The sequence below is a fragment of the Neurospora crassa genome, linkage group III (genome assembly GCF_000182925.2).
Source record: "Neurospora crassa OR74A linkage group III, whole genome shotgun sequence".
In the NCBI taxonomy this organism is placed as follows: Eukaryota; Fungi; Ascomycota; class Sordariomycetes; order Sordariales; family Sordariaceae; genus Neurospora; species Neurospora crassa.
The window spans coordinates 2442990-2462501 of NC_026503.1; the positions used below are offsets into that span (position 1 = coordinate 2442990).

The window sequence follows — 19512 nt, forward strand, 5'->3', positions numbered from 1 at the left end:
ATTCGGCGGCTAACAATTAAAATTTTTCCTTATAGTAAAACTACGGCTTATATATAGTAAATTTAATAATTTAATATACTTTGCGTATTAGATTTTCCTCCTAGAGGTCGAAAGCCGTCTAAGGGTTTACTTAATTAGTCTTTAATATTATTTAATCTAACCTTTAGACCGGAATAAGTAGTAATAAAGTAGTAAAGAAAAGGGGATTCCGAAGAGTAAAAATATAAATATTTAATTTAAAAGGGCAAAGGTTAAATAATAATTGTAAAATCTAATAAATCGTTATTAAACTTAATATATTTCCCCCTTCGACGAAAGGAAGAGATGTAAGGAATAATAAAATCGGTTTAAAATTGAACTGTAGGTACTATTTATTACGCGAAAATATACTTTATAAATAATAATAATAGAGAATAATAATATAAGTAACTAGTTGTTGGATAGAGTAATAGTATATAATAATTAATAATAGTCTTATTAAAGGAAGTTAAAGATAAGAGTTATTACAAACTTCAACTTAGAACCTCGTATACAACTTTACTAAGTATAAATAAGATAGATGTAAGGTTAGTATAATATGAATTGATGATCCGTCAACCTTAATAGAGGTTAACGGGACGAACACTCTTATATAGCAGACTATATGCTCTAGCGAGCATTTACCATAACAAGACAGAGCATCCAGGTATCCACCAAGAATGCCCCATAATAAGTAGTAACACCTCCAAACTCTTTCTCTTAAATAAAACACAGCCCTTTTTTTCCTCCAACAAAGAATCCCCAAAACATCCATCCGTAAGGCTTTCTCTTAGTAAAAACAAAGTTTTTTAAATCGTTATCGTCGTCCAAAGTCACAAATTATTTCCATATTAAATCATTAATTGCCCAAATCTCATCGGTTACTAAAATATCTTCCCAATCTCTTAGAAATAGCCACCGACGGCTCATCTCTTTACACCAATTAACTCTTTCTCTCTTATTTACAACCTTTCTCTTTATTATCCTTTTTCTTACTTTCCTTTAGAATCCAAGTAAATAAAGCGCCTTCCTTAATACTTTCTCTCCGGCAGAAAGATGAGGAGGAAGGATAATTCGGAAGTCACTCCAAAGGGCAAAACAGTGTCTCCGATCTAATTTAATCCATTCTCGGAGGGCGTCCTTTTAAAATATCCTAAGGAGGCCTAGTCTTTGTCGTCTCTTTTGGGGAGTAACAGGACTAATACAGGCGTATTGGACTTATCGGATAGTAAAACCGGTCTTTTAAAATATCTCTGCATAGGTAAAATTGGCGTATTCTCGAAGGGATTGGACTTGAATTCTTTCATCTCGAGATAATTAGGATACATTACTCTTTTTGGGAGTAGAAGGAGGATTCAAAAGATCAATAATAACAATGCCTCGAGACATCGTGAAAAGATGGGATAATTTGGTGGCTCAGGCATTAAGGAACCTTTAGAAGTCACTCTTTTTATATAAAGGTATTTTGCCACAGAAACTCTTAGGCGAAGTACTTTCGGATACACCGGAGTGGCCATTGCCACCTTAAAAATAAGGCTTTGCCACCTCCAGATGATCTGCCAATTCACCACGCTAACAAGTTTAATGCCGGCAGAGGTGTACAGCTGAATCTTCTCTCCACTCTCAGAGAAACCTCGCCTGGCTGTCTAGACCCACACTTCCTGTCTTCCATTTCTCAGTCGTCTCATTTCCCTCAGATTTTCAACCTCAAGACTTCAAACTTCAACAACTTCAACCCGACAAAGTTTTTTTTGGTTGTCTACGTATGTATTCTTTACGCCAACACACAACCACCCTTCAAGCTGGGTACTTTGCGCTTCCTTGACAGATCCTACCTCTCAACTCCGAGACTCGAACAGAAGAAACGGGTTCAGCCGACGTAATGTATCACGCTGCACAAACTTGCAGTTGCAAGGCGCCAGTGCCGCAACCTTTGGCAAACATGAAAACACCCCCCTATGGACTTGGAGACTGAGCATGGTCGCGGACCTCTTCTTAGACGGGACAGCCGGCCTGGTCGAGCTGAGAACACACAAAATTGAGGCAACCAGATATGGGATATTCCTTGCAGCCCTGGTCGTATCAATCCCCGGCTGTGTTCCCGAAGCTGACCTCTGCCTTCGAAAACAGGCGAGACAGGATTCCCGAGGCCCTTGGGAGCAGTGCTGATTCCGACACGGGCACCGTATGCCACTCACAAAGGTGAGCATGATGGAAGCATGTCCGTGGCGCTGATGGCATTGGCCGTCTCTCAATGGACGCCACAGGCAAGCCTCTTCGTCGTCAGGCTCAGGGCCTTCAGTGCCATTATTTCTCCGTGATCCAATACCAAGGCTTTCGCTTGGCGCCTCGCCGTCAAGCACACAGACATGCGGTGACGGTGGCCGGGGACCAAGGACGTGTTCGGTCTATCTGTTGTACAACTTGCTGTACGTATGTACAGAAGGCACTACGACGTCGGTACAGCCGTCATCGGAACCTGGAGGCATTTGAGTGCCCTGCACGGCGTCCTGGACCATGGTTTCTCGACGCAAGAAATATACGGTGCACAAAAGCAGCAGGTCATTCTGGTACGGCCCGGCCTCTACAGAGCTATTGCTCTGTCGACTTGGAGTCTCGACATCTGGACGCTTCCCGTACTTAATTGCAATATCGGCAAGGTAGTGCTGCAGCTGCTACGCTAGTCGTCCGTCCGGCTGTACCTGTTATGGCGGTACCTTCTCCTCCATGCGTGCAAGTCTGAAATCATGCCTAACTGAGCCAGCCTTCTCGTCACTGTCTAAAACTACCTAACAAAGACCTATGCGAGCACTTATTTGGGTTTGGGTATCCTTGGGCGCAAAGCGACAGAACCGCTCGAGTGCTAGGTAGGTACATCGACAAACCACAGATCGATTATCCATTTTACGACATACGAACCATTGACAGACAGTACGAGACGGCAAACAGACACTTGGAGCCGAGTCCCTCTCTTCCCATCTCCTCTTCGTGTCTCCTCCGCCCCGTAAAGGATGCTTTTGCCTCGCTTTTTCTTAATCATCCAACAACTCGCACCCTGCTCCCGATTCTAGCTTCGTTGCTGATCACGGCTCCATGTTGCGTGACACGTCCAAGGTGTTATACGTTTGAGCACCGATCTCCAAGCAACTAGGCTCTAGGCCACGACAAAGTCCAGATCCATCACCCCGGCCCGGCCACGGCGCATCGGATCGTGCCAATAGGTAGCCTCCGGTACCAGAATCTGTCTTTACGAGCTCCAATAACCCTTCAACCCCCGGGCGACCTTACATACGCTGATACGCATCTTCCGCTCCGTTACCCAACGGCCACCGCGCCGCTTCCGCTTCCCATATCAGTCGAGGCCCAGTATCCGCGACTTGGTTGAACCCCCGCTCCGCCCTCCGGCCTGTCCCACGTTGTGTGCTTTCTCGCCTCTATCCCGTTTCAGAAAGAGTCTTTACCACCCGACCAAGGGATGATTGTGCTTATCACTCCCTAACCTATTTCGTCATGACGCGACCAAAAGTGCCTGACGACAAGCGTCAACGCACAGCCCAGGCTTGTGACTCTTGCAAACGGCGGAAGCAAAAGGTTCGTTGTTTGTTCGACTTGTTCTGTCTATCTTCGCCGGTTCTCTGTCGCCCACGGTTCGAGAGGCTGAGATATCCGATTTCGTTCATGTTGCTTGCCGGATCAATGTCTGCCCCAAGCCATAACTCTTCTTACAAGCATCCTACTCTCGGGTATCAGATTATGCCCTGGGTGCCACAGACCCATCGCAGCACCCTTATCATTAGCCTCCCGAGTCAGCCGATTTCCGTATGCGGCTGGGATACAACATCCTCTTATCTTTCTGGGCCTTTCTGAGTTCCGATGGATACTGTCGCTTCTTAGACTCTTATTCAAGCACTATTTATTCGTGATCTTCTCGTCTTCCTGAAGTTCCCTCGCCTCCATAGACCTTGATACACACTAAAGAGCACTCCCTCGAGCATGCACTAATACAATTCTTTGGCAGTGCAATGGTCAAAAGCCCTGTCAGACCTGTGTGAAGAGAAGATTGAACTGCTCTTACACCCCAAACAGCGCCCCAGAGCACGGCGCAGGCGAAACCGTCGGATCCCCTACTAGACGGAAGCCGAGAGAACTTTCACCACAAGCCATCCCAGCTGCTTTGGACGCCTCAACAAGGCCTCTGACCAATATTGGGAGTACCGATTTCAATCGGCCATGGGATGAGGTGCGGAGTCGGGGTCTAAGAAGGGAAAACTCTTCCATGTCTGGCCTGGCGGAACCGCTCTCTTCAGCTTCGCTCGAACATCCCGGGAAAACGTCCCTTTACAGCTCGGGAAATGTTTCGGGCCGAAGCAGTACATACGGGCAAGCAGAGGAAGCAACTATCTATACCGAAACCAGGATGTTACAGGATCAGACGGGTCGACTCCGTAAGTTTGCTCACTTAAATCCTTGGTTTTGTAGTGCTGACTTGTAAGTCTATATCGGGGACTCGTCTACTCTCTCTATCCTACAGCTGATTCGCATCATCGTCGAGAGTACTGCGGGGCCGATCCTAGGGTCCGACTTTGTTCATGATCCGAAGCGGCACCGAATCATGGAAAACATTATTGATTTTCCAGAAAATACCAAGCTCCCATGCTTCCTACCGGACAGAGAAACCGTGCACGTTCTGGTTGAGTCGTATTTTACGAATGTGAGTAGTGATTCTTGTCAAACTTGAATGGTTGCTAATCGGAGTTCTTAGACACGGGGCTTGATCGAAGTTTTTGACAAGTCATCATTTTGCGAAAGTATCGAAATCATCTACGCTGATCCCCTATCGGCCAGCAGATATTCGACATGTCACCTTTTCCTTGTGCTCGCACTGGGAATGCTTCTTTCGGCCCCTCAGCCAGGCAGCCGGGAAGAGGAGATCATCAAGAAACTGTACGACGCAAAGCAGGATATGGCAGAACTCTTCTATCGAAGTGCCAAGTCCATGTGCGATCCCGAGTACGGGTTCGAAGATGCCGACTTTTGGTCTATTCAAGCACTTTGCTTGATGGCTGTTTACATGCTCACGGTTTCCAAACGAAATACTGCATATGCATACTTGGGTGAGATTCCCTAGTCTTGCCCCCAAACTCGGATCATAGGATTGACATATCAATACCAGGCATGGCTGTGCGGTCTGCCTATGCCTTAGGTCTCCATCGAGAGGAGACAATGCATCCGCTTATCTACCCAGAATCGACGCAAAGAGAGGTGAGACGGAATTTATGGAAGACGTTGTTTATCCTCGATCGGTTCCTTGCCGCGTCCCTGGGGAGACCTGTTGCCATCGTTGAAGAGGATTGCTCATGCAAACTTACTACTAATGATGATATCGCCGACTTATCAACCGTAGGGGAAAATGGACCCGAGTCATTGCACTTTGGATGCCTCGATGCCTGTGTTAAATCATGCCGTGTCATTGGCGTAACACTCCGTGTGTTTTCAAAGCGAAAGATCTCCACCTCGGTTGTCCAGGATATCGCGAACATGGCCAAATATTGGAGGCGGCCCTCACTTGCAAACCTGACGCCGCAGCAATCACGAGAAGGCCCGACAAGCCCGGAGCAGGGTATAGCTGCTCTTCACGCCAATCTCCTGTCATTGCACTCTCTTATTCTCCTGACCAGGCAAATGTTCATTATGCACAACTGGAAACTCGACCAACAACGCTCTGGGAAGGCAAACCCACCCTTGAACCGAGAGTCTCAAATGGCCAAGTTTTCCGAAGCCTGTGTTGTGGCATCTTACCAGACTATTCAATTGATACAACATGCCAGAGAGGATGGGTATCTCCCACAAAGAAATCCTTTCTTCATGTAAGTCAGATCCGTTTTGATCCTTAATGATACATTCGAATCTGATCTGACGCGTCTCAGCTATTTCCTCTTCGCTGCGAGCCTCATCGTCCTTATGAATCAGTTCACCTCACTCTACTACGCCGATACATATAACAAGACTATCACCGACGCGATTTCAACCATGAAATACTGTGCAGAAATTGACCCACAAGCAGAGAGGGTGCTCGAAATAATGGAAAACTTTGCACAAGTGGTTGAGACCTGGACCAAGGATCATTCGCATGCCGCTCCAGTCCTCTCAGCGGACCTTAGCTGTCTTTATACCAAAGCATCCAGTTCTCGCATGTCACGAGAGAATGGCAGCTCAGCTCCGAGTGTCCCGAGTCCCGTGGACCCAGCAGGCTCAAGAATAGGCAGCATTTCACACCAGCCTCTTGTGCCTTCACCATCCTTTTCGCGGCCACAGAAGGCTCCCAATGTATTTATCCCGACCTCTTCAGCCACTGTCCCGGAAGTGGTGATGAACGGCATGTCTACAGTATCATCGACGACTCCACCTATGGCACCTCCACTCGCCCTACGCCCTGGTCATTTTACTCATTCGCCCCCTGAAGTATCCGATGAGTGGGAATTCGACCAACTCTGGAACAACTATTTACAGCTCACGCCGCATGTTTCAACAGCACCTGAACTGGCTCATATCGCTCCACAGTTTCTTCCCCCGAGCACAGCTGTTTCGTCCGATCCATACGAATCATATCCTCTTCGGGTCGATCCACATATACCATCGTCAGGGTTACGCGGAAGTGTGCCAATCTATCACTTTTCAAATATGGGTTAACATCATCATAAGGACGTAGCGACGCTGAATTAACCTCAGATCTTACGGCCTATCCGTCTCTACGAATGCGACGATAGCCATGGTTTAAGCTCAGCTCGTCTGATGCCAAACTATGAATGGAGGAAAGGTTTGATTATACTTATCTCCATCGATGGCTGAAGACGAGCCATCTGAATGAAGCCTGTTAAAACAAAGTGGCCAGGGGATCTTTGCCAACTGAAGCCTGTTAAAACGAAGTGGCCAGGGGATCTTTGCCAACAAAGGAACACCGATATACAGAATCAACCTATGCGCCATTGTATGCCTCCCCAAAGCTCTATACCATCCGCCGACCTACTGCGTTCTTACATACTCTAAAGCTAATTCTCCCTGCTCAAAACGAAATCATACTCAAGATACCAGCGCGCCTTGGAGTCTCCCTTATGGGGCAAGAACTTGACCACCAACTCATCCTTGACCGCGAAAACCGCATCCTCCGTCAGATATTTGTCCCGGCTATCGAAGATTTGCGTCGTCAGCGGGCGATGTCTTGGTGCCGAGACGACGAAGTGGATATGACCCGGCCTATTGGGGTTCCGATCCAGCAAGGTCAAGAACCTGCCCGCGGGACCATCAAACGGAATCGGATAAGAAGTCGGCCGCAGCGCATAAAACGCAAAGCGGCCATCTTGGTCAGTCTTGAACCGACCCCTTAGGTTCATGTCGGTCTGGGACTCATCCTGTTGCTCGTAGAGTCCGTTCGGCGCGGCAAGCCAGGTGTCGACAATAGCACCGGGGATGGGCCTGCCGCCGGTGGACAGGACACGGCCTGTGATGTAGGCCGAGTCTGCGATGGCTTGGCTGAACCAAGGGGTCTCGGGCGTCAGGTTCTTGACGATGGAGCTGCCGTTGGGTAGAAGAGGCGCGTTGTACCTGTAGAACGGACCCAGGACTGCTGATGGTGTGCCGGCGTTGGAACTGGCGAGCAGGTTCGAAGTGATCTCGTCGACGAGAGACTCGAGGCCGAGAATGTCGCAGAGAAGTTGCGTTTCGTTGCGTCGGTCGTTGGAGATTTGGCCGCATTCATTCAGCTAAATGGAATGTTGGTCAGAAACAGCCAAAGTGATGGCGAAACAGGCGCATCGGAAATCACGCACCATGTCAACGGCTGCCTTCCACTCCGGGACTGTCAGGTTGACTTCTCGGGCGAAATCGTGAAGATGCCGTACAAGACTGGGCATGATCTGTGCCAATCTTGGATGCGCCTTCGGCCCCGTGGCAGCAATGACCTGGTCAATCAGAGACTGGCCATCTTTTGCCGATGTGGGGTGAACTTCTTCCGGGGTCTGGTCGTCTGAGTAAGTGATGCCCATTCTCAGGTTCAAAGTGGCGTCTTTGCCGATACGAAAGTTCTCCATGATATCGGTATTGGGTGCTTGGCCACACGAAATTTCAGGTTCGATGTAGAAGATGTGGACGGTATTGATGATATCGATCAACCACGCGGAACGCTATATGTGTGTCCAAAGTCGATAGAAAGGTTTCGCATCCACAAGCATCGGTACGACGAGAAAGTACTGAGAAGAGGTGAAGGCGCACGTTTTATATCAAAAGTTTGGGCATTTGTTTGTTGATAGTTGTTCTTCGGCTCGCGTACCAGGATCCATCGGATGGACAGGGACGGCTGGAGTGAAATGGATAAAATTGAATGGCCGTGTGTTCATTCACGTGGTATCATGGGTCCTTTTCTCCTTCCATCCCAGCTTCACACACAAACGACAACTTGGTTATTGTTATCCCATCAATATCAAACTTGGGCATTGAAACTACAAGAGCTCGAATGCAACAAACGCAACGCACTCTTCCGAGCTTCATTCCGGCAACTGGCGAACGAGGCATGGTACAGATCGACTATGATAAGTTAACCAACGAGAAGAGCACACAGAACTTACTTCTCTGTAGTGTCCCGTCCAGCGACAGGAGTTGGCGCGGGAAAGCGGGAGATATTAGTTTGTGTGCTTGGAAACATGCGGTGTTGATACACAAACACAAGACTTCCACCAAGGTGGCTTGTCCCAGACTGGCGGGATGGAAAGAAGTTCTCACTGATTGACAACATCCAATGACGACGTGGCGGCCTCATTGGCAGTTTCAGGAGCTGAGAATTGGCGAATGAAAAAGAACAAATACATAAAACACATGTATAAAAGCCCCGGCAACAAAATGGAAGTAGCTGAGCTCGAAGCAAAAGCCGATGATCAGCCTGTCATATTTTGTCTTTTTAGAAGAAGGGCTGGTCGATTGCTGGGCTGACAAGCGCATCGCCTGCCATGCAAGGTCCCGCAAGTCACAAGGGATGAACAGAATCTCGGCCGTTGGGTCGGCCTGGTCGGCATGCCAGCGGTTCATTGAAGGCAAGCCACCAATTCACCACTACCGCTGCTGGGCAATCATCCAGGGGTTGTTTGAAAGCTTCGGACGAACCCCTGTCAAGGTGCCGAAGAAAAGCAATCATGTTCGATGGCGTTTGTGCGGATTGCGGTGGCCCTTTTTTGTTCAGTTGATGAAAGGCGGTACGTTTGTCCACAGTACTCTGTAGCGGGTTTCTTGCTTGTTCTTCCTGATATCAAACCGCTCCTGATATCTCTCTGAAGAGCGCCGATCATGCGGCTTTTGGTCAAGATGGAATTTAAGCGATGAGTAATGTTTCTCGCTTGCTAAATCCCGAGTCTTGTTGACATATCGACAAGCTATTGTGGTACTTACTTCGCCAACGATCTGTCCATCACTACCGTCCAGTCACTACCAAACCTACATGCAGCACTTAAGGGTCGTCTCACGAAAGAAAAGCGACAGAGCACTCCATCGCGATCTTTCAAAGATAGCGCTATCGACGCAATACAGCTGGAGGATCAAGACGCCGCACAACGGCGGAAATACGGCACTGAAAGGACGGTGGCTGGTCACATCGTGCCATAAGAGCGGCATTAAGCATGGGGGAGGCGGGTGATATGCCCCGTGTCAAGGATATCGGACGTGGGCGTGGACGGGGGAAGAAGTACCTTGGTGATAAGGAGAGGGAATTACGCATGCGGCTCGGCTGAAATGTCATGGCTGACTGTACCGTAGGTACCTAGAGGAGGCAAAGTCTGTTGTTGCACAAACTTCTGGAGACGAAATTGGTAGGTAGGCGGGGGGCTTTAGTGGCTTACTTGTAATTTGTACATAGGTAGCGAGGATGGACCTGGGCCCGAATGTTATGAAACTCTGAACTCTGAACTCGGCGTTCTTCGAAGCATTGTAGTGTAAAGGTAAGTACAGTCCACATCAAGGTTGTGCTGCGGATAGCAGCTAGGAACTGAGATGGAAATCAGTAGAGGTAGCCAGCCAGTTGTCCAACGACGAACTCTTGAATGTATAAGGTAGGTACTATAGGTAAGGGAAATACGAGACAGACACACTGTTGGTGTACCCGATTAGTACCTAATCTTCAGTTCAGTTCACTTGCTCAAAGCAGGTATACAACTGAACCGAAACAAGAAACACCGTACGCTTCCTTCCTCCGCCTCTCCCAGCCGGCAGCCGCTCCTTTCATCTCACTGCAGGCAACTGAACCCTATAAACCCCCCTCCCCCCCTCTCTCTCTCTTTCCCTTTCCCTCTCTCACCTCTACGAACCTTACGTACAGGTACCTCTTGACAGCTATTAACCAGTTGACCAGTTCGATTCAGTTCTGGTCGGATAGCGCAGCCAGTTGTCCCGCTTTGTATCAGCTCTGCATTTCCCACCGTGGTCCCGTCCGACTTCCAAGTTTTTGATTCTCGGACGGGGCAGATCATGTGGCCGGGTTTCTTTCAACTTGACTTGAAAACTGAAAGAGACACTGCAGCCGATAGCGTGCATCGATGACACCGCGGGATTTGCATAGAGGTACTGACCAGGCTACTTGGCCGGTGAACGAAATGACTGGATGGGCTATCTGTTGGCTGGCACTTCTTTCTTTTCCGTCTTTCCTTGTTTCCCCCTAAATCTCTGAGCTCGTATCAGTATAACACGAGTCGTAGTAATTTACCCTTACCCTCCTCCTCCTCCTCCTCCTCCTCCTCCTCCTCCTCCTCCTCCTCCTCCTCCTCCTCCTCCTCCAAGAGCCCAAACCCTCGGCCCAAATGTCTCGCCTTCCCCCACTCTCTCTCTTACCGCCATCCCCTTGAAATCCAACGTGCCTTTTACCACGTCATTTCCCCACCAACTAGGCGGACTAATCTCGTTGATGGTAAAGGCGAAAAACACCACCAGCGTCGCCAGCGCCAGTCCCAGATCGAGCCCGCAACTTGTCAAGAAGTTCAATCTGCTCCACCACCCAAAGTGCCTCTTGCGCACTACGTACTGAAACCCATACCCGACGATGCCCCAACTCAAATAGTTCAGCGGACTCGCAGGCGGGATAGAGCCCGCGCCGCCAAAGATGACGGGCGCAATGACGTAGCGCAGCCATGTTTTTGTGTGCGGATTCCGCTTTTGCGCACGACGAAGGAGCAACCAAATACCCAAGGGCACGACGGCTCCCAGGATGAAAAACAGGAACAAAGAAGAGTAGATCTGGCCCGGGGAGAACATCCGGGCGGGGCCGATGAGGCCCCAGATGACGCTTGCGGAAAAAAAGACGCGACCGCCAGGGCAGGTGAAGTGTTGAGGTTGGGAAGGGGTGCAGACTTCGGGGATAGTGCGGAGGGCGAAGTTGAGTACTAGGATTTGAATGATGCAGGAGAAGGTGGTGGCGACGACTTGGGCGGAGAAGAGCACGCGGGGGGGAAGTTTCATGTAGTGACCAAATTTGAGGTCGCCGACGAAGGTGAGGGCTTGGGACATGGTTATGTAGCCAAAGGTTTTGAAGCTGTTATTTTGCAAGGGGTGCGGTTTTGGTTAGTTACCTAGGTATGGATAAAAGGGACAAAGACCGAGAAGAAAAGGGGGAGGCCTCTTACATCATAAGTGCTAGAGGGCGGCCTGGCTGGATGTATCCAAACACAAACTCGGTCAACACGTTCAGGCCGATTTGGTTGTTGGTGACGGCTTGGATGATACCGATGGGAAGGGAAAAGGCGAACGAGATAAAGACGGCGAGGAGGAAGGCCCACCATGTGAGGTTGGTTTGCCAGCCGAGAACGGTGAAGAAGCCTAGGGCGAGCATCTAGTTTTCATGCACAGTGGTTAGTTCTACATGTTATGTGTTAGTCAAGGCAAAAGTTCGTACTCACCACTGCAAACAGCGACATATACCACCACGTCGGGGCCTCCTTGTACTTCCTCATCATCTTCATATGCACGTCAGGCCTCTCGCTCGTGCTGTTTTTCCATTGTCTCCAGATTGTTTTCCCATGATGTAGGTACGTGTACACTATCAGTGAGGATATGGCAGCAAAGGACAAACCGTACGCTATGGCAAATGTTGTACTATGCTCAAGTTAGATCACAGCTGTAGGTTGGAATCGCACCAAAAGGGAGGGGGGCGCAACGTACCTGAGAAACAGAGGCGAGTAAGTGTTATACGCCTCCTCATCGAGCGTAAATTCCTTGCTAAGGACTCGTGAAACATCATATGTCTTGCCCGTATTGTCATAGACGTTGGAGTCGCTCATCGGCAGATACTTGCCGTACCACGCTCCAGTGTACTGCAAAAAGCTGGCGGCAATTATGAAAAATATCACGACGCCGGCCAATGTATTGGCAATTGCGTGCCTAACTGGAGTGTTAGCATTGCCTTTTAGAGAGTCTAAGGCATGGTGACATTTGATCTTACCATGGAGGTACCATAGGCGAGCCAACATATCCTGTAATCTGCGCCCAATCGAACGTGATCGGAAGCAGGGAGAGGCCCGTCGAGTAGCCAAACAACTGGTTGACGACAGGATTGTTTGGTGCCATCCAAGTCACAACGGCAAAGGAGCTGAGGAACTGTGCAAAGAAACCGGGGATGAAGTAGTACAAAAAAGAGCCGAGGGTGATGTAGGCAAACCATCGGTACCGAGGGATTGAGCCACCCATTATTGTGGGATCCTTCTTCTCGTTCTGCCCGTACATGGCGTGCATCAAGGTAACTCCCACGAGGTTTCCCGGCCAGATCATGGAAGCTGGATAGACTGTATCGATGATAGTAAAGTTAATGAATGAATTCGTAACCTTGGAAATCATACAGAACTTACCGAGAAATCTTCTTAGCATTCCAGCAATTCCATAGCCCAGGCTCTGCGTCGATATCGTAAGGAGAACCCCCCATAATAGGCCAAAGTCCTGCTTGTAGAACACCTTTTGGGCCAAAATGATGTCGGTAGCGTAGGCCACAGAAAAGGAGACACTGGCCATAACAACAATGACAGAGTGTTCCTTGATGTTGAAAGGCCCCGGGTTCAGAGTCCACCTTTTACCAAAGGTGTTGAACTCACGTTGCGGCATAAACCTGGCCCAGCCATGTCCCAGCGGCCAAGCGATGATTTGGGCAATAAGTGACCCGAGACTGATTGATGGGGCTCTCAGTGAGAAGATGGTGTTCATTGAAGCCCCAAGAAATATGAGCCCAAGTCCAATGGTCCACGCCCTGATGGTGTTACATGGCAGGTCCTGATCAAAGTTGGGAACGGCGGCTCGGACTTCTGGATAAGGTGAGTTCTCTACCTCTTCTTCCTCGTCCTCGCTTTCGCCGAACTTGACCCCTACTTGATTGTCGTCGAAGCTAAGGGACTTTCGAGTGAGATCGCGAAGTTTATGGCTGTATTCGGCAGGCAAGTTCGGGTCCAAGAGAAGTTCGAGTTCGGAACCATCTTCGTCATCGGCGCCGTGGGATTCCTGCCTGCGATGACCCCCTTGGGAGGGGCCGGGTGCGCCGTTCCAAGAGGAAGAGGGTACCCCGATATCTTCCTCGCCTGCCTCTAAATCACCCGACTTCCGGCCGCTCGTAGATGCCCTTCTGTCTTTCAGCTCAACGGCTTCCATACCGTCTATGGAAGCACCTGAAGATCTGAGGTTCGTGTAGGAGGTCATTGCTTGGAATGACGCTCAAGTGAGCCTGGGAGCTGTTATCGTTCCAATTCTATACTCGCAGTCATTTCCAGACCCGAGATATCCGTAATAGATTCGGTCCAGGCGTGTAGGTAGGTTTGTTGGTTCGTAGGCATGTAGTTGTCAAGTATTGTGCAAGTGAGTTCCCTTGTGAAGACAAGGTCGAAGCGATCCAAGCTGCAGCGCCCGCAGCACTCAGGGGTGGAGCCTTCCGATCTCCTCACGAGCACGAGACCCTGTAGTCTAGCTACTGATGTTGAGAGGTACGTAGGGCAATAAGAAGCGAGTCGGTGGGGAGGAAAGGGAATGTAGATGATCTGGGTAGGTATAAACGATGCATGAAAGCTGTTTGGTGATGATGGCTTGATGCTTTGTTGTCATGAAGGGTCAGGGTTGGCACATGTAAAGTGGGCCAAACAGCTGTCTCTTATTCAGCCCTATACAAGTCCCTTTGCAGAGTTGTGTCAGAGGGAAACTCGGAGATAGCTTGACACAACCGGTATATCGGACAAACATTGCTAGTTTGGAGATACTTCTTATAGAAATGCCCAAGGTGGCTTTCTGATGTCGTGAGGCGGCACTTCTTCCCCCCTTGCCTTGAGACTACACTAGGTACTACCGTAGGAGCTGAGCTGCTGAAGGTGAGTGACCCGAAACAGAAGAGGTTCCACATGCTCAGATACCATGCTCCACTACCATGCATAAAAGCAACGCTAAGCCTTGTGCAGATATGCACGTAATGCGACTCCTGCACCGTTTGGTCACTGTCAACATCGCTGCTCAGAGCTCCTCTTCATTTTATGCATATTGACATATCAACGGTCTTACTACCAGGTTCATCAGTCACCGTCCCCGCCACGCAGTTGGCCTTTTTTTTATATACCCTTGACTGACAAGAATAACATGGAAAGATAATGAGACGCGTGGTAGTGACAGGCCTCGGTGCCATCACGCCCTTGGCCGTCGGCATCCGTCCCACCTGGCGCCGGCTCTTGGACTCTCATTCGGGCATCGTCAGCGTCGCTGACCTCGAGCCCCAGGACAAATGGAAGGAGCTCACCAGCACCGTGGGCGGCCTTGTTCCTACGCCTGCGAGGAACAAGCAGAATGTTGACGAGCAGCACACTTGGAAGGCTGCGGACTGGTTGGAGCCTTCGGACCAGAGACGCATGTCTCTCTTCGCCCAGTATTCTGTCGCTGCTACTGAAATGGCCCTGCAAGATGCTGGGTGGAAGCCCACGAGGCAGGAAGACCTTGAAGCCACAGGTGTCTGCATGGGAAGCGGAATCGGTAACTTGGATGACTTTTATAACACCAGCGTCACGTATGACAAAGAGGTAAGAGCGCACACAGGTTCGACCTTGAACCTGATGTACCTCCGTGATGTACGAGTCTAACATGCTTATTGTAGGGCTACAAGAGGGTCTCCCCTCTCTTTGTTCCCAAGATTCTTATCAACCTCGGGGCTGGCCACATCGCCATGCGCTACGGTTTCCGTGGGCCCAACCACTCTGCCACCACCGCTTGTACCACCGGCGCTCACTCCATCGGTGATGCCTCCCGCTTCATTGCCTTTGGCGACGCTGATGTTATGGTCGCCGGCGGCTCCGAGTCCTGCATTCACCCTTTAACTTTTGCTGGCTTTGGCCGGTCTCGCTCGCTGTCTACCGCGTACAACCACGATCCGACATCTGCCTGCCGACCCTTTGACAAGGACCGCGCCGGCTTCGTGGTATCCGAGGGTGCTGCTGTCCTCATTCTAGAGGAGCTGGAGCACGCCAAGAGGCGCGGCGCTAGGATCTTGGCCGAGCTGACGGGGTATGGATGCAGTGGTGATGCACATCACATGACGGCGCCAAGGGATGATGGGTCAGGGGCATTCCTGTCTATGAAGAGGGCGCTCAAAAATGCGGGTGTCAAGCCGGGGGACGTGGACTATATCAATGCCCATGCCACGGGGACGGCTGTAGGAGATGCGGCTGAGGCGATTGCCATTCGGTCGCTGATGATGGGTGAAGAAGGAGTGGACGACGAGTCCAGGATTACGGTGAGCAGCACCAAGGGAGCGATTGGTCATCTTCTTGGTGCGGCGGGGGCCATTGAATCTGTGTTTTCGATTCTGGCCATTGCTGAGGTGAGTGTCTGGAATGTAGCGCCTGAGAGTTGTTGCCTCTGCTAATATGTGACCACAGGGAGCCATACCCCCCACTCTCAACTTGACCAGTCCCAATGTCGGTGTTGGATTCAACTTTGTCCCTGTTCAGGCGCAGCAAAAGGAAGTCAAGGTGGCCATGTCCAACAGCTTTGGCTTCGGGGGCACCAATGCCTCCTTGGTATTTTCAAAGTTCGAGTAGCCATCATATCTTCAGGGAGATGCCGGGTGAAGGCTTCTTTGCCAAAGTTTGTCCTCTCACCTGTATTTATCCCTTTTCCTACCTACCGCAGACGCGTAGTAGGGTGCATTTTCCGCATAAAATTCCCACAGGACGGATGAAGTTCACGCATTGCATATAGAGTTGGTAACATCGCAATACACAGTCGTCTCTGATCTATCGAGACTTGTTAGACAGCTCATAGTATTGTGCACCAACTCAAACTCCCTAACATACCACACACGATAGAATTGAACGGCAAAGAAGACAAGTTCAAGAAGTCGTTATCCTCCTATTTGATCTTCTGGTCATTCTGTCAAGGGTTAGGGTTCATGAAAGTACATCATTCATACCACACGCTCTCCCCCATTTACAAGTCAACAGAACACAGCAAAAGCCTCATCGATATGGAGAAGACGAGCCGGTATCACAGTGAATTCTGTCCGTCTGTTTTGCATAAGAGCTTTGAGTTTTGAGGCGTTGGTAGCAGATGCAATGACAGTGGCCAAGAGACTGTAGCAAGGACAGGATGGAAACACCTCCGACCCTAACCCTGTTCAATCACCGGCAGACATTTTCAGTTTGGGAGCATTGTCCATCAGAAGCGCCAATTCACCATGACGGCATAATGCGAAAGTGAAGAACCATCCGTCCTCCATCCGAGATCCCGGAACTGCTGCCGAATCCACCAACCTCCGAGCCCCGAGCCCCGAGAAGAGCATAGATTCCCGTCAGCTTCCCGGCACGAGCAATAACTTCCCCGACCAATGGCTTGCCCCAGCTGCAGATCCAGCCTCGGCCTCCTCCTCCCGAGAGGACCGGCCGCAACATCGACCCTGCGCCAGGGTCTCTTTGCCGAGAGCACCACCGCGCGCGCCGCGCTATCCTTCTCCCAGTCCAGCAACACCACCGCCGCCAGCAGTACGAGAAGAAGCAAAAGCCTCCTCTCACAACAATCTCGACGGATACACACAACGCGCCAATGCCGTGCTGAAGGCGGCGAGGGGAGCGGCGGCCTGGCTGGTGGCTTCCGCAAGCTTCTGGCATCCGTTGCCGGCAACCAGAGCTCATCCTACATCGCCTATGGCGCCACCCAGCGCATCTACAAGGACTGCGCCAAGCAGGCCGACTACACCATCACTCCCGAGGACAGGAAAGCCGGAAGGGTGAAGGAAACGGCGGATGGCGAAGAGATTGGTGTTGGTAATGGGAGCATTTGGCACGAGAGTACGTATAATGAATGCGCTCGCTTTTCTTGTTTCCTTTCTCAGAGAATACGCTCGGCCCAACATTTTATCGCGACTCAGTAAATATCAAAGCTAACCAATCTTTTTTGCTTTACAGAATTCGGCCTTCTCCCAACCTTCTCAACCTGGGCCCACGTAACCATGCTCCACCTCTGGCTCGTCGTCGTCCGCCTGCGCTGCCTCGACAAGGACGCCCACGCCACCTGGCAGGCCCAGCTGGTCGACCACTTCTTCCACCAGGCCGAGGAGAAGATGGACCGCACCCACGACATGTCGTCGCGTGTCATGCGCCAGCGCTACCTGCAGGACCTGTTCGTACAGTGGCGCGGCGTCGTGCTCGCCTACGACGAAGGTCTGGTAAAGGGTGACGCCGTGCTCGCTGCTGCCGTGTGGCGCAACCTGTTCAAGGCGAGCGAGGACGTCGATGTTCGCGCCCTGGCCGCCATCGTCAGCTGGATGCGCAGCAGCTTGAAGTATCTGGATTCCATGGAGGATGCCGGTCTGGCGCTTCATCCTACTCTGTTCAAGAACAAGCCGGATGCTGAGCTGCCGGTGGTGGATAAGTTCGTCCCGGCGCTAGAAGGGCAGACGACTAAGGGTGCGGCGGCGGCTGATGTTGAGGGCATTTCGGCGGCGGGACAGGCCGAGGCGAAGGCGTCGCCGGTAACAAGCCAGAAGGCTGAGCCTAAGGGTGCTGCTTCCCAGAAGCCGAAGGCGGTGCCCAAGTTCAAGACTGCTGCTTAGAGTTGGGATGGAGAGTAGAAGAAAGTATAGTGGATTGGTTGGTGGGTGGAGGACTGTACAATTACCTTGTATTATAACAGCATACCGGGTACTTCCCAAGCACAAGTGACGGTAAGGACAAGATGCTGGATGGATGGATGGATGGATGTTCATATGTAGGGTGAACCTAAAAGTGCTGCAGCTAAGCATAAGATGTAGATACCATAGTCTGGGGAATTAAGAGGCACGAAATAAAAAACACTGTCATCATGCATTCAGTGACGTTCTACCTCCTCTCCCACATCTGAAACTCATACTCCGTCCCATTTTCGACTTGCAATCCCTCGGGAACCTCCTCGCCCACAAACTGGTCCAACTCCTCTTTGCTCTTCCTCACCCATTCCTCAGATCCTGATGCCTCCCCTTCCTCCTTCAACTCCAAAGGAAAAAACGTATCACACTCAAACTCCGGACTCAAGACCCTCGTCAACAAGATCCGCTTGCTTACCTCCTTGGGTAGCTTCAGCGCCGCGCCGTAGATTTGTCCGCCGCCAATCACAAATACCTTGCCAACTTTTTGTTGTTGCTCTTGCTGCTGCTGCTGCTGCTGCTGCTGCTGCTGCTGCTGGCAATGGTGAAGATACTCGATAGCTTGCTCGAGGGAAGAAGCCATGACCGGTCCCTCTTCTACTTCAGAAGAAGAAGAAGAAGACGAAGACGGAGAGGAAAGAGAGGGAGATGAAGTGACTGAGCGACTGATGACGATGTTCAGACGACCTTTGAGAGGACGGAACTTGGGCGGAATAGACTCCCATGTTTTGCGGCCCATTATGACGGCGTTGAGGGCTTTGGTACCGGCGAGCTGCGATGTGGAGTTAGTCTTGATTGGGGGAGGGGGATTGCGTTGCAAGGAAAGCAAGGGAGGGAGGGGAGGAGGTACACGACGAGGACAGAAAAAGAAGGGAAGGAAGGACATAAAGTCAAATTACCTGACTGGGCAACCTCTTGGTTACGCGAGCAAAGTAGGCCATCTCTTTCTTGAGACCAGTCCATGGAAGGCCACCGTTGAGACCAATGCCCATGTCGCGCGTGGCGGCGAGGACGAGTGTGAGCTCGATGGATGGGAGGATGGCAGACATGTTTTTCGTCTCTGTTTCCCAGCCTGCAAAAAATTGTTAGTTAGGTCGAAACGAGCAATGTTAATCGAAATTGGTATTGATAGCTTACTTCTTGGAGAGAAAAAAGCTCTTTGTTTGTTTCGAAGGGGAGGATGGGCTTCTTCCACAGCCAGTTGTGAGTCAGATGTAAAGTGCTTGGTTGCTGTTGCCCGGGTGAAGAAGCGTTAACGATGCTAAACAGTGGTTAAAAGTGGGCCGGCTTGGTGTTGTCCGAATGTTTCACTGCTGTCGTCTCGGATTTTCGTCTCA

The 19512-nt window shown here is 50.5% G+C and overlaps 6 protein-coding genes across 6 annotated transcripts; 3 read left to right on the forward strand and 3 right to left on the reverse strand.

Moving 5' to 3' along the window:
* Positions 1-4072: 4072 nt before the first annotated feature.
* NCU00054 (hypothetical protein) lies at positions 4073-6479 on the forward strand (the record flags this gene model as incomplete). Its single annotated transcript, XM_950712.3, has 6 exons — positions 4073-4463; positions 4512-4729; positions 4781-5132; positions 5192-5885; positions 5946-6120; positions 6204-6479. The coding sequence occupies exons 1-6, from the start codon at positions 4295-4297 to the stop codon at positions 6477-6479; spliced, it is 1884 nt and encodes a 627-aa protein (XP_955805.3). The 5' UTR covers positions 4073-4294.
* Positions 6480-6492: 13 nt separating this feature from the next.
* On the reverse strand, positions 6493-8422 carry NCU00055 (catechol 1,2-dioxygenase 1). Its single transcript, XM_950713.3, has 2 exons — positions 7845-8422; positions 6493-7778 (listed from the first exon to the last, which is right to left on the reverse strand). The coding sequence occupies exons 1-2, from the start codon at positions 8103-8105 to the stop codon at positions 7068-7070; spliced, it is 972 nt and encodes a 323-aa protein (XP_955806.1). The 5' UTR covers positions 8106-8422; the 3' UTR covers positions 6493-7067.
* A 2339-nt stretch (positions 8423-10761) lies between these two features.
* NCU10763 (small oligopeptide transporter) lies at positions 10762-14327 on the reverse strand (the record flags this gene model as incomplete). The annotated part of the gene is made up of 6 exons (XM_001728436.2): positions 12891-14327; positions 12488-12827; positions 12208-12426; positions 11946-12141; positions 11673-11878; positions 10762-11581 (listed from the first exon to the last, which is right to left on the reverse strand). Exons 1-6 carry the CDS (start codon positions 13723-13725, stop codon positions 10762-10764), a joined length of 2616 nt encoding a protein of 871 aa, XP_001728488.2. The 5' UTR covers positions 13726-14327.
* Positions 14328-14508: 181 nt separating this feature from the next.
* cem-1 (condensing enzyme with mitochondrial function) lies at positions 14509-16341 on the forward strand. Its single transcript, XM_950706.3, has 3 exons — positions 14509-15080; positions 15155-15877; positions 15936-16341. The coding sequence occupies exons 1-3, from the start codon at positions 14658-14660 to the stop codon at positions 16095-16097; spliced, it is 1308 nt and encodes a 435-aa protein (XP_955799.1). The 5' UTR covers positions 14509-14657; the 3' UTR covers positions 16098-16341.
* A 379-nt stretch (positions 16342-16720) lies between these two features.
* On the forward strand, positions 16721-18702 carry NCU00057 (ubiquinol cytochrome-c reductase assembly protein Cbp3). The gene is made up of 2 exons (XM_950707.2): positions 16721-17342; positions 17460-18702. Exons 1-2 carry the CDS (start codon positions 16883-16885, stop codon positions 18104-18106), a joined length of 1107 nt encoding a protein of 368 aa, XP_955800.1. The 5' UTR covers positions 16721-16882; the 3' UTR covers positions 18107-18702.
* On the reverse strand, positions 18238-19415 carry NCU16651 (dihydrofolate reductase). The gene is made up of 3 exons (XM_011395735.1): positions 19313-19415; positions 19075-19247; positions 18238-18947 (listed from the first exon to the last, which is right to left on the reverse strand). Exons 2-3 carry the CDS (start codon positions 19222-19224, stop codon positions 18372-18374), a joined length of 726 nt encoding a protein of 241 aa, XP_011394037.1. The 5' UTR covers positions 19225-19247; positions 19313-19415; the 3' UTR covers positions 18238-18371.
* Between the last annotated feature and the right edge of the window lie 97 nt (positions 19416-19512).

Coding starts and splice junctions, on each gene's coding strand:
- NCU00057 (XM_950707.2), top strand. CDS start 16,883: ATGGCTTGCCCCAGCTGCAGATCCAGCCTCGGCCTCCTCCTCCCGAGA. Junction 17,343..17,459: donor TGGGAGCATTTGGCACGAGA/GTACGTATAATG, acceptor TTTGCTTTACAG/AATTCGGCCTTCTCCCAACC.
- NCU16651 (XM_011395735.1), bottom strand. CDS start 19,224: ATGTCTGCCATCCTCCCATCCATCGAGCTCACACTCGTCCTCGCCGCC. Junction 18,948..19,074: donor CCAAGAGGTTGCCCAGTCAG/GTAATTTGACTT, acceptor TCCACATCGCAG/CTCGCCGGTACCAAAGCCCT.
- NCU00055 (XM_950713.3), bottom strand. CDS start 8,105: ATGGAGAACTTTCGTATCGGCAAAGACGCCACTTTGAACCTGAGAATG. Junction 7,779..7,844: donor GGAAGGCAGCCGTTGACATG/GTGCGTGATTTC, acceptor CATTCCATTTAG/CTGAATGAATGCGGCCAAAT.
- cem-1 (XM_950706.3), top strand. CDS start 14,658: ATGAGACGCGTGGTAGTGACAGGCCTCGGTGCCATCACGCCCTTGGCC. Junction 15,081..15,154: donor GCGTCACGTATGACAAAGAG/GTAAGAGCGCAC, acceptor TGCTTATTGTAG/GGCTACAAGAGGGTCTCCCC. Junction 15,878..15,935: donor CGATTCTGGCCATTGCTGAG/GTGAGTGTCTGG, acceptor ATGTGACCACAG/GGAGCCATACCCCCCACTCT.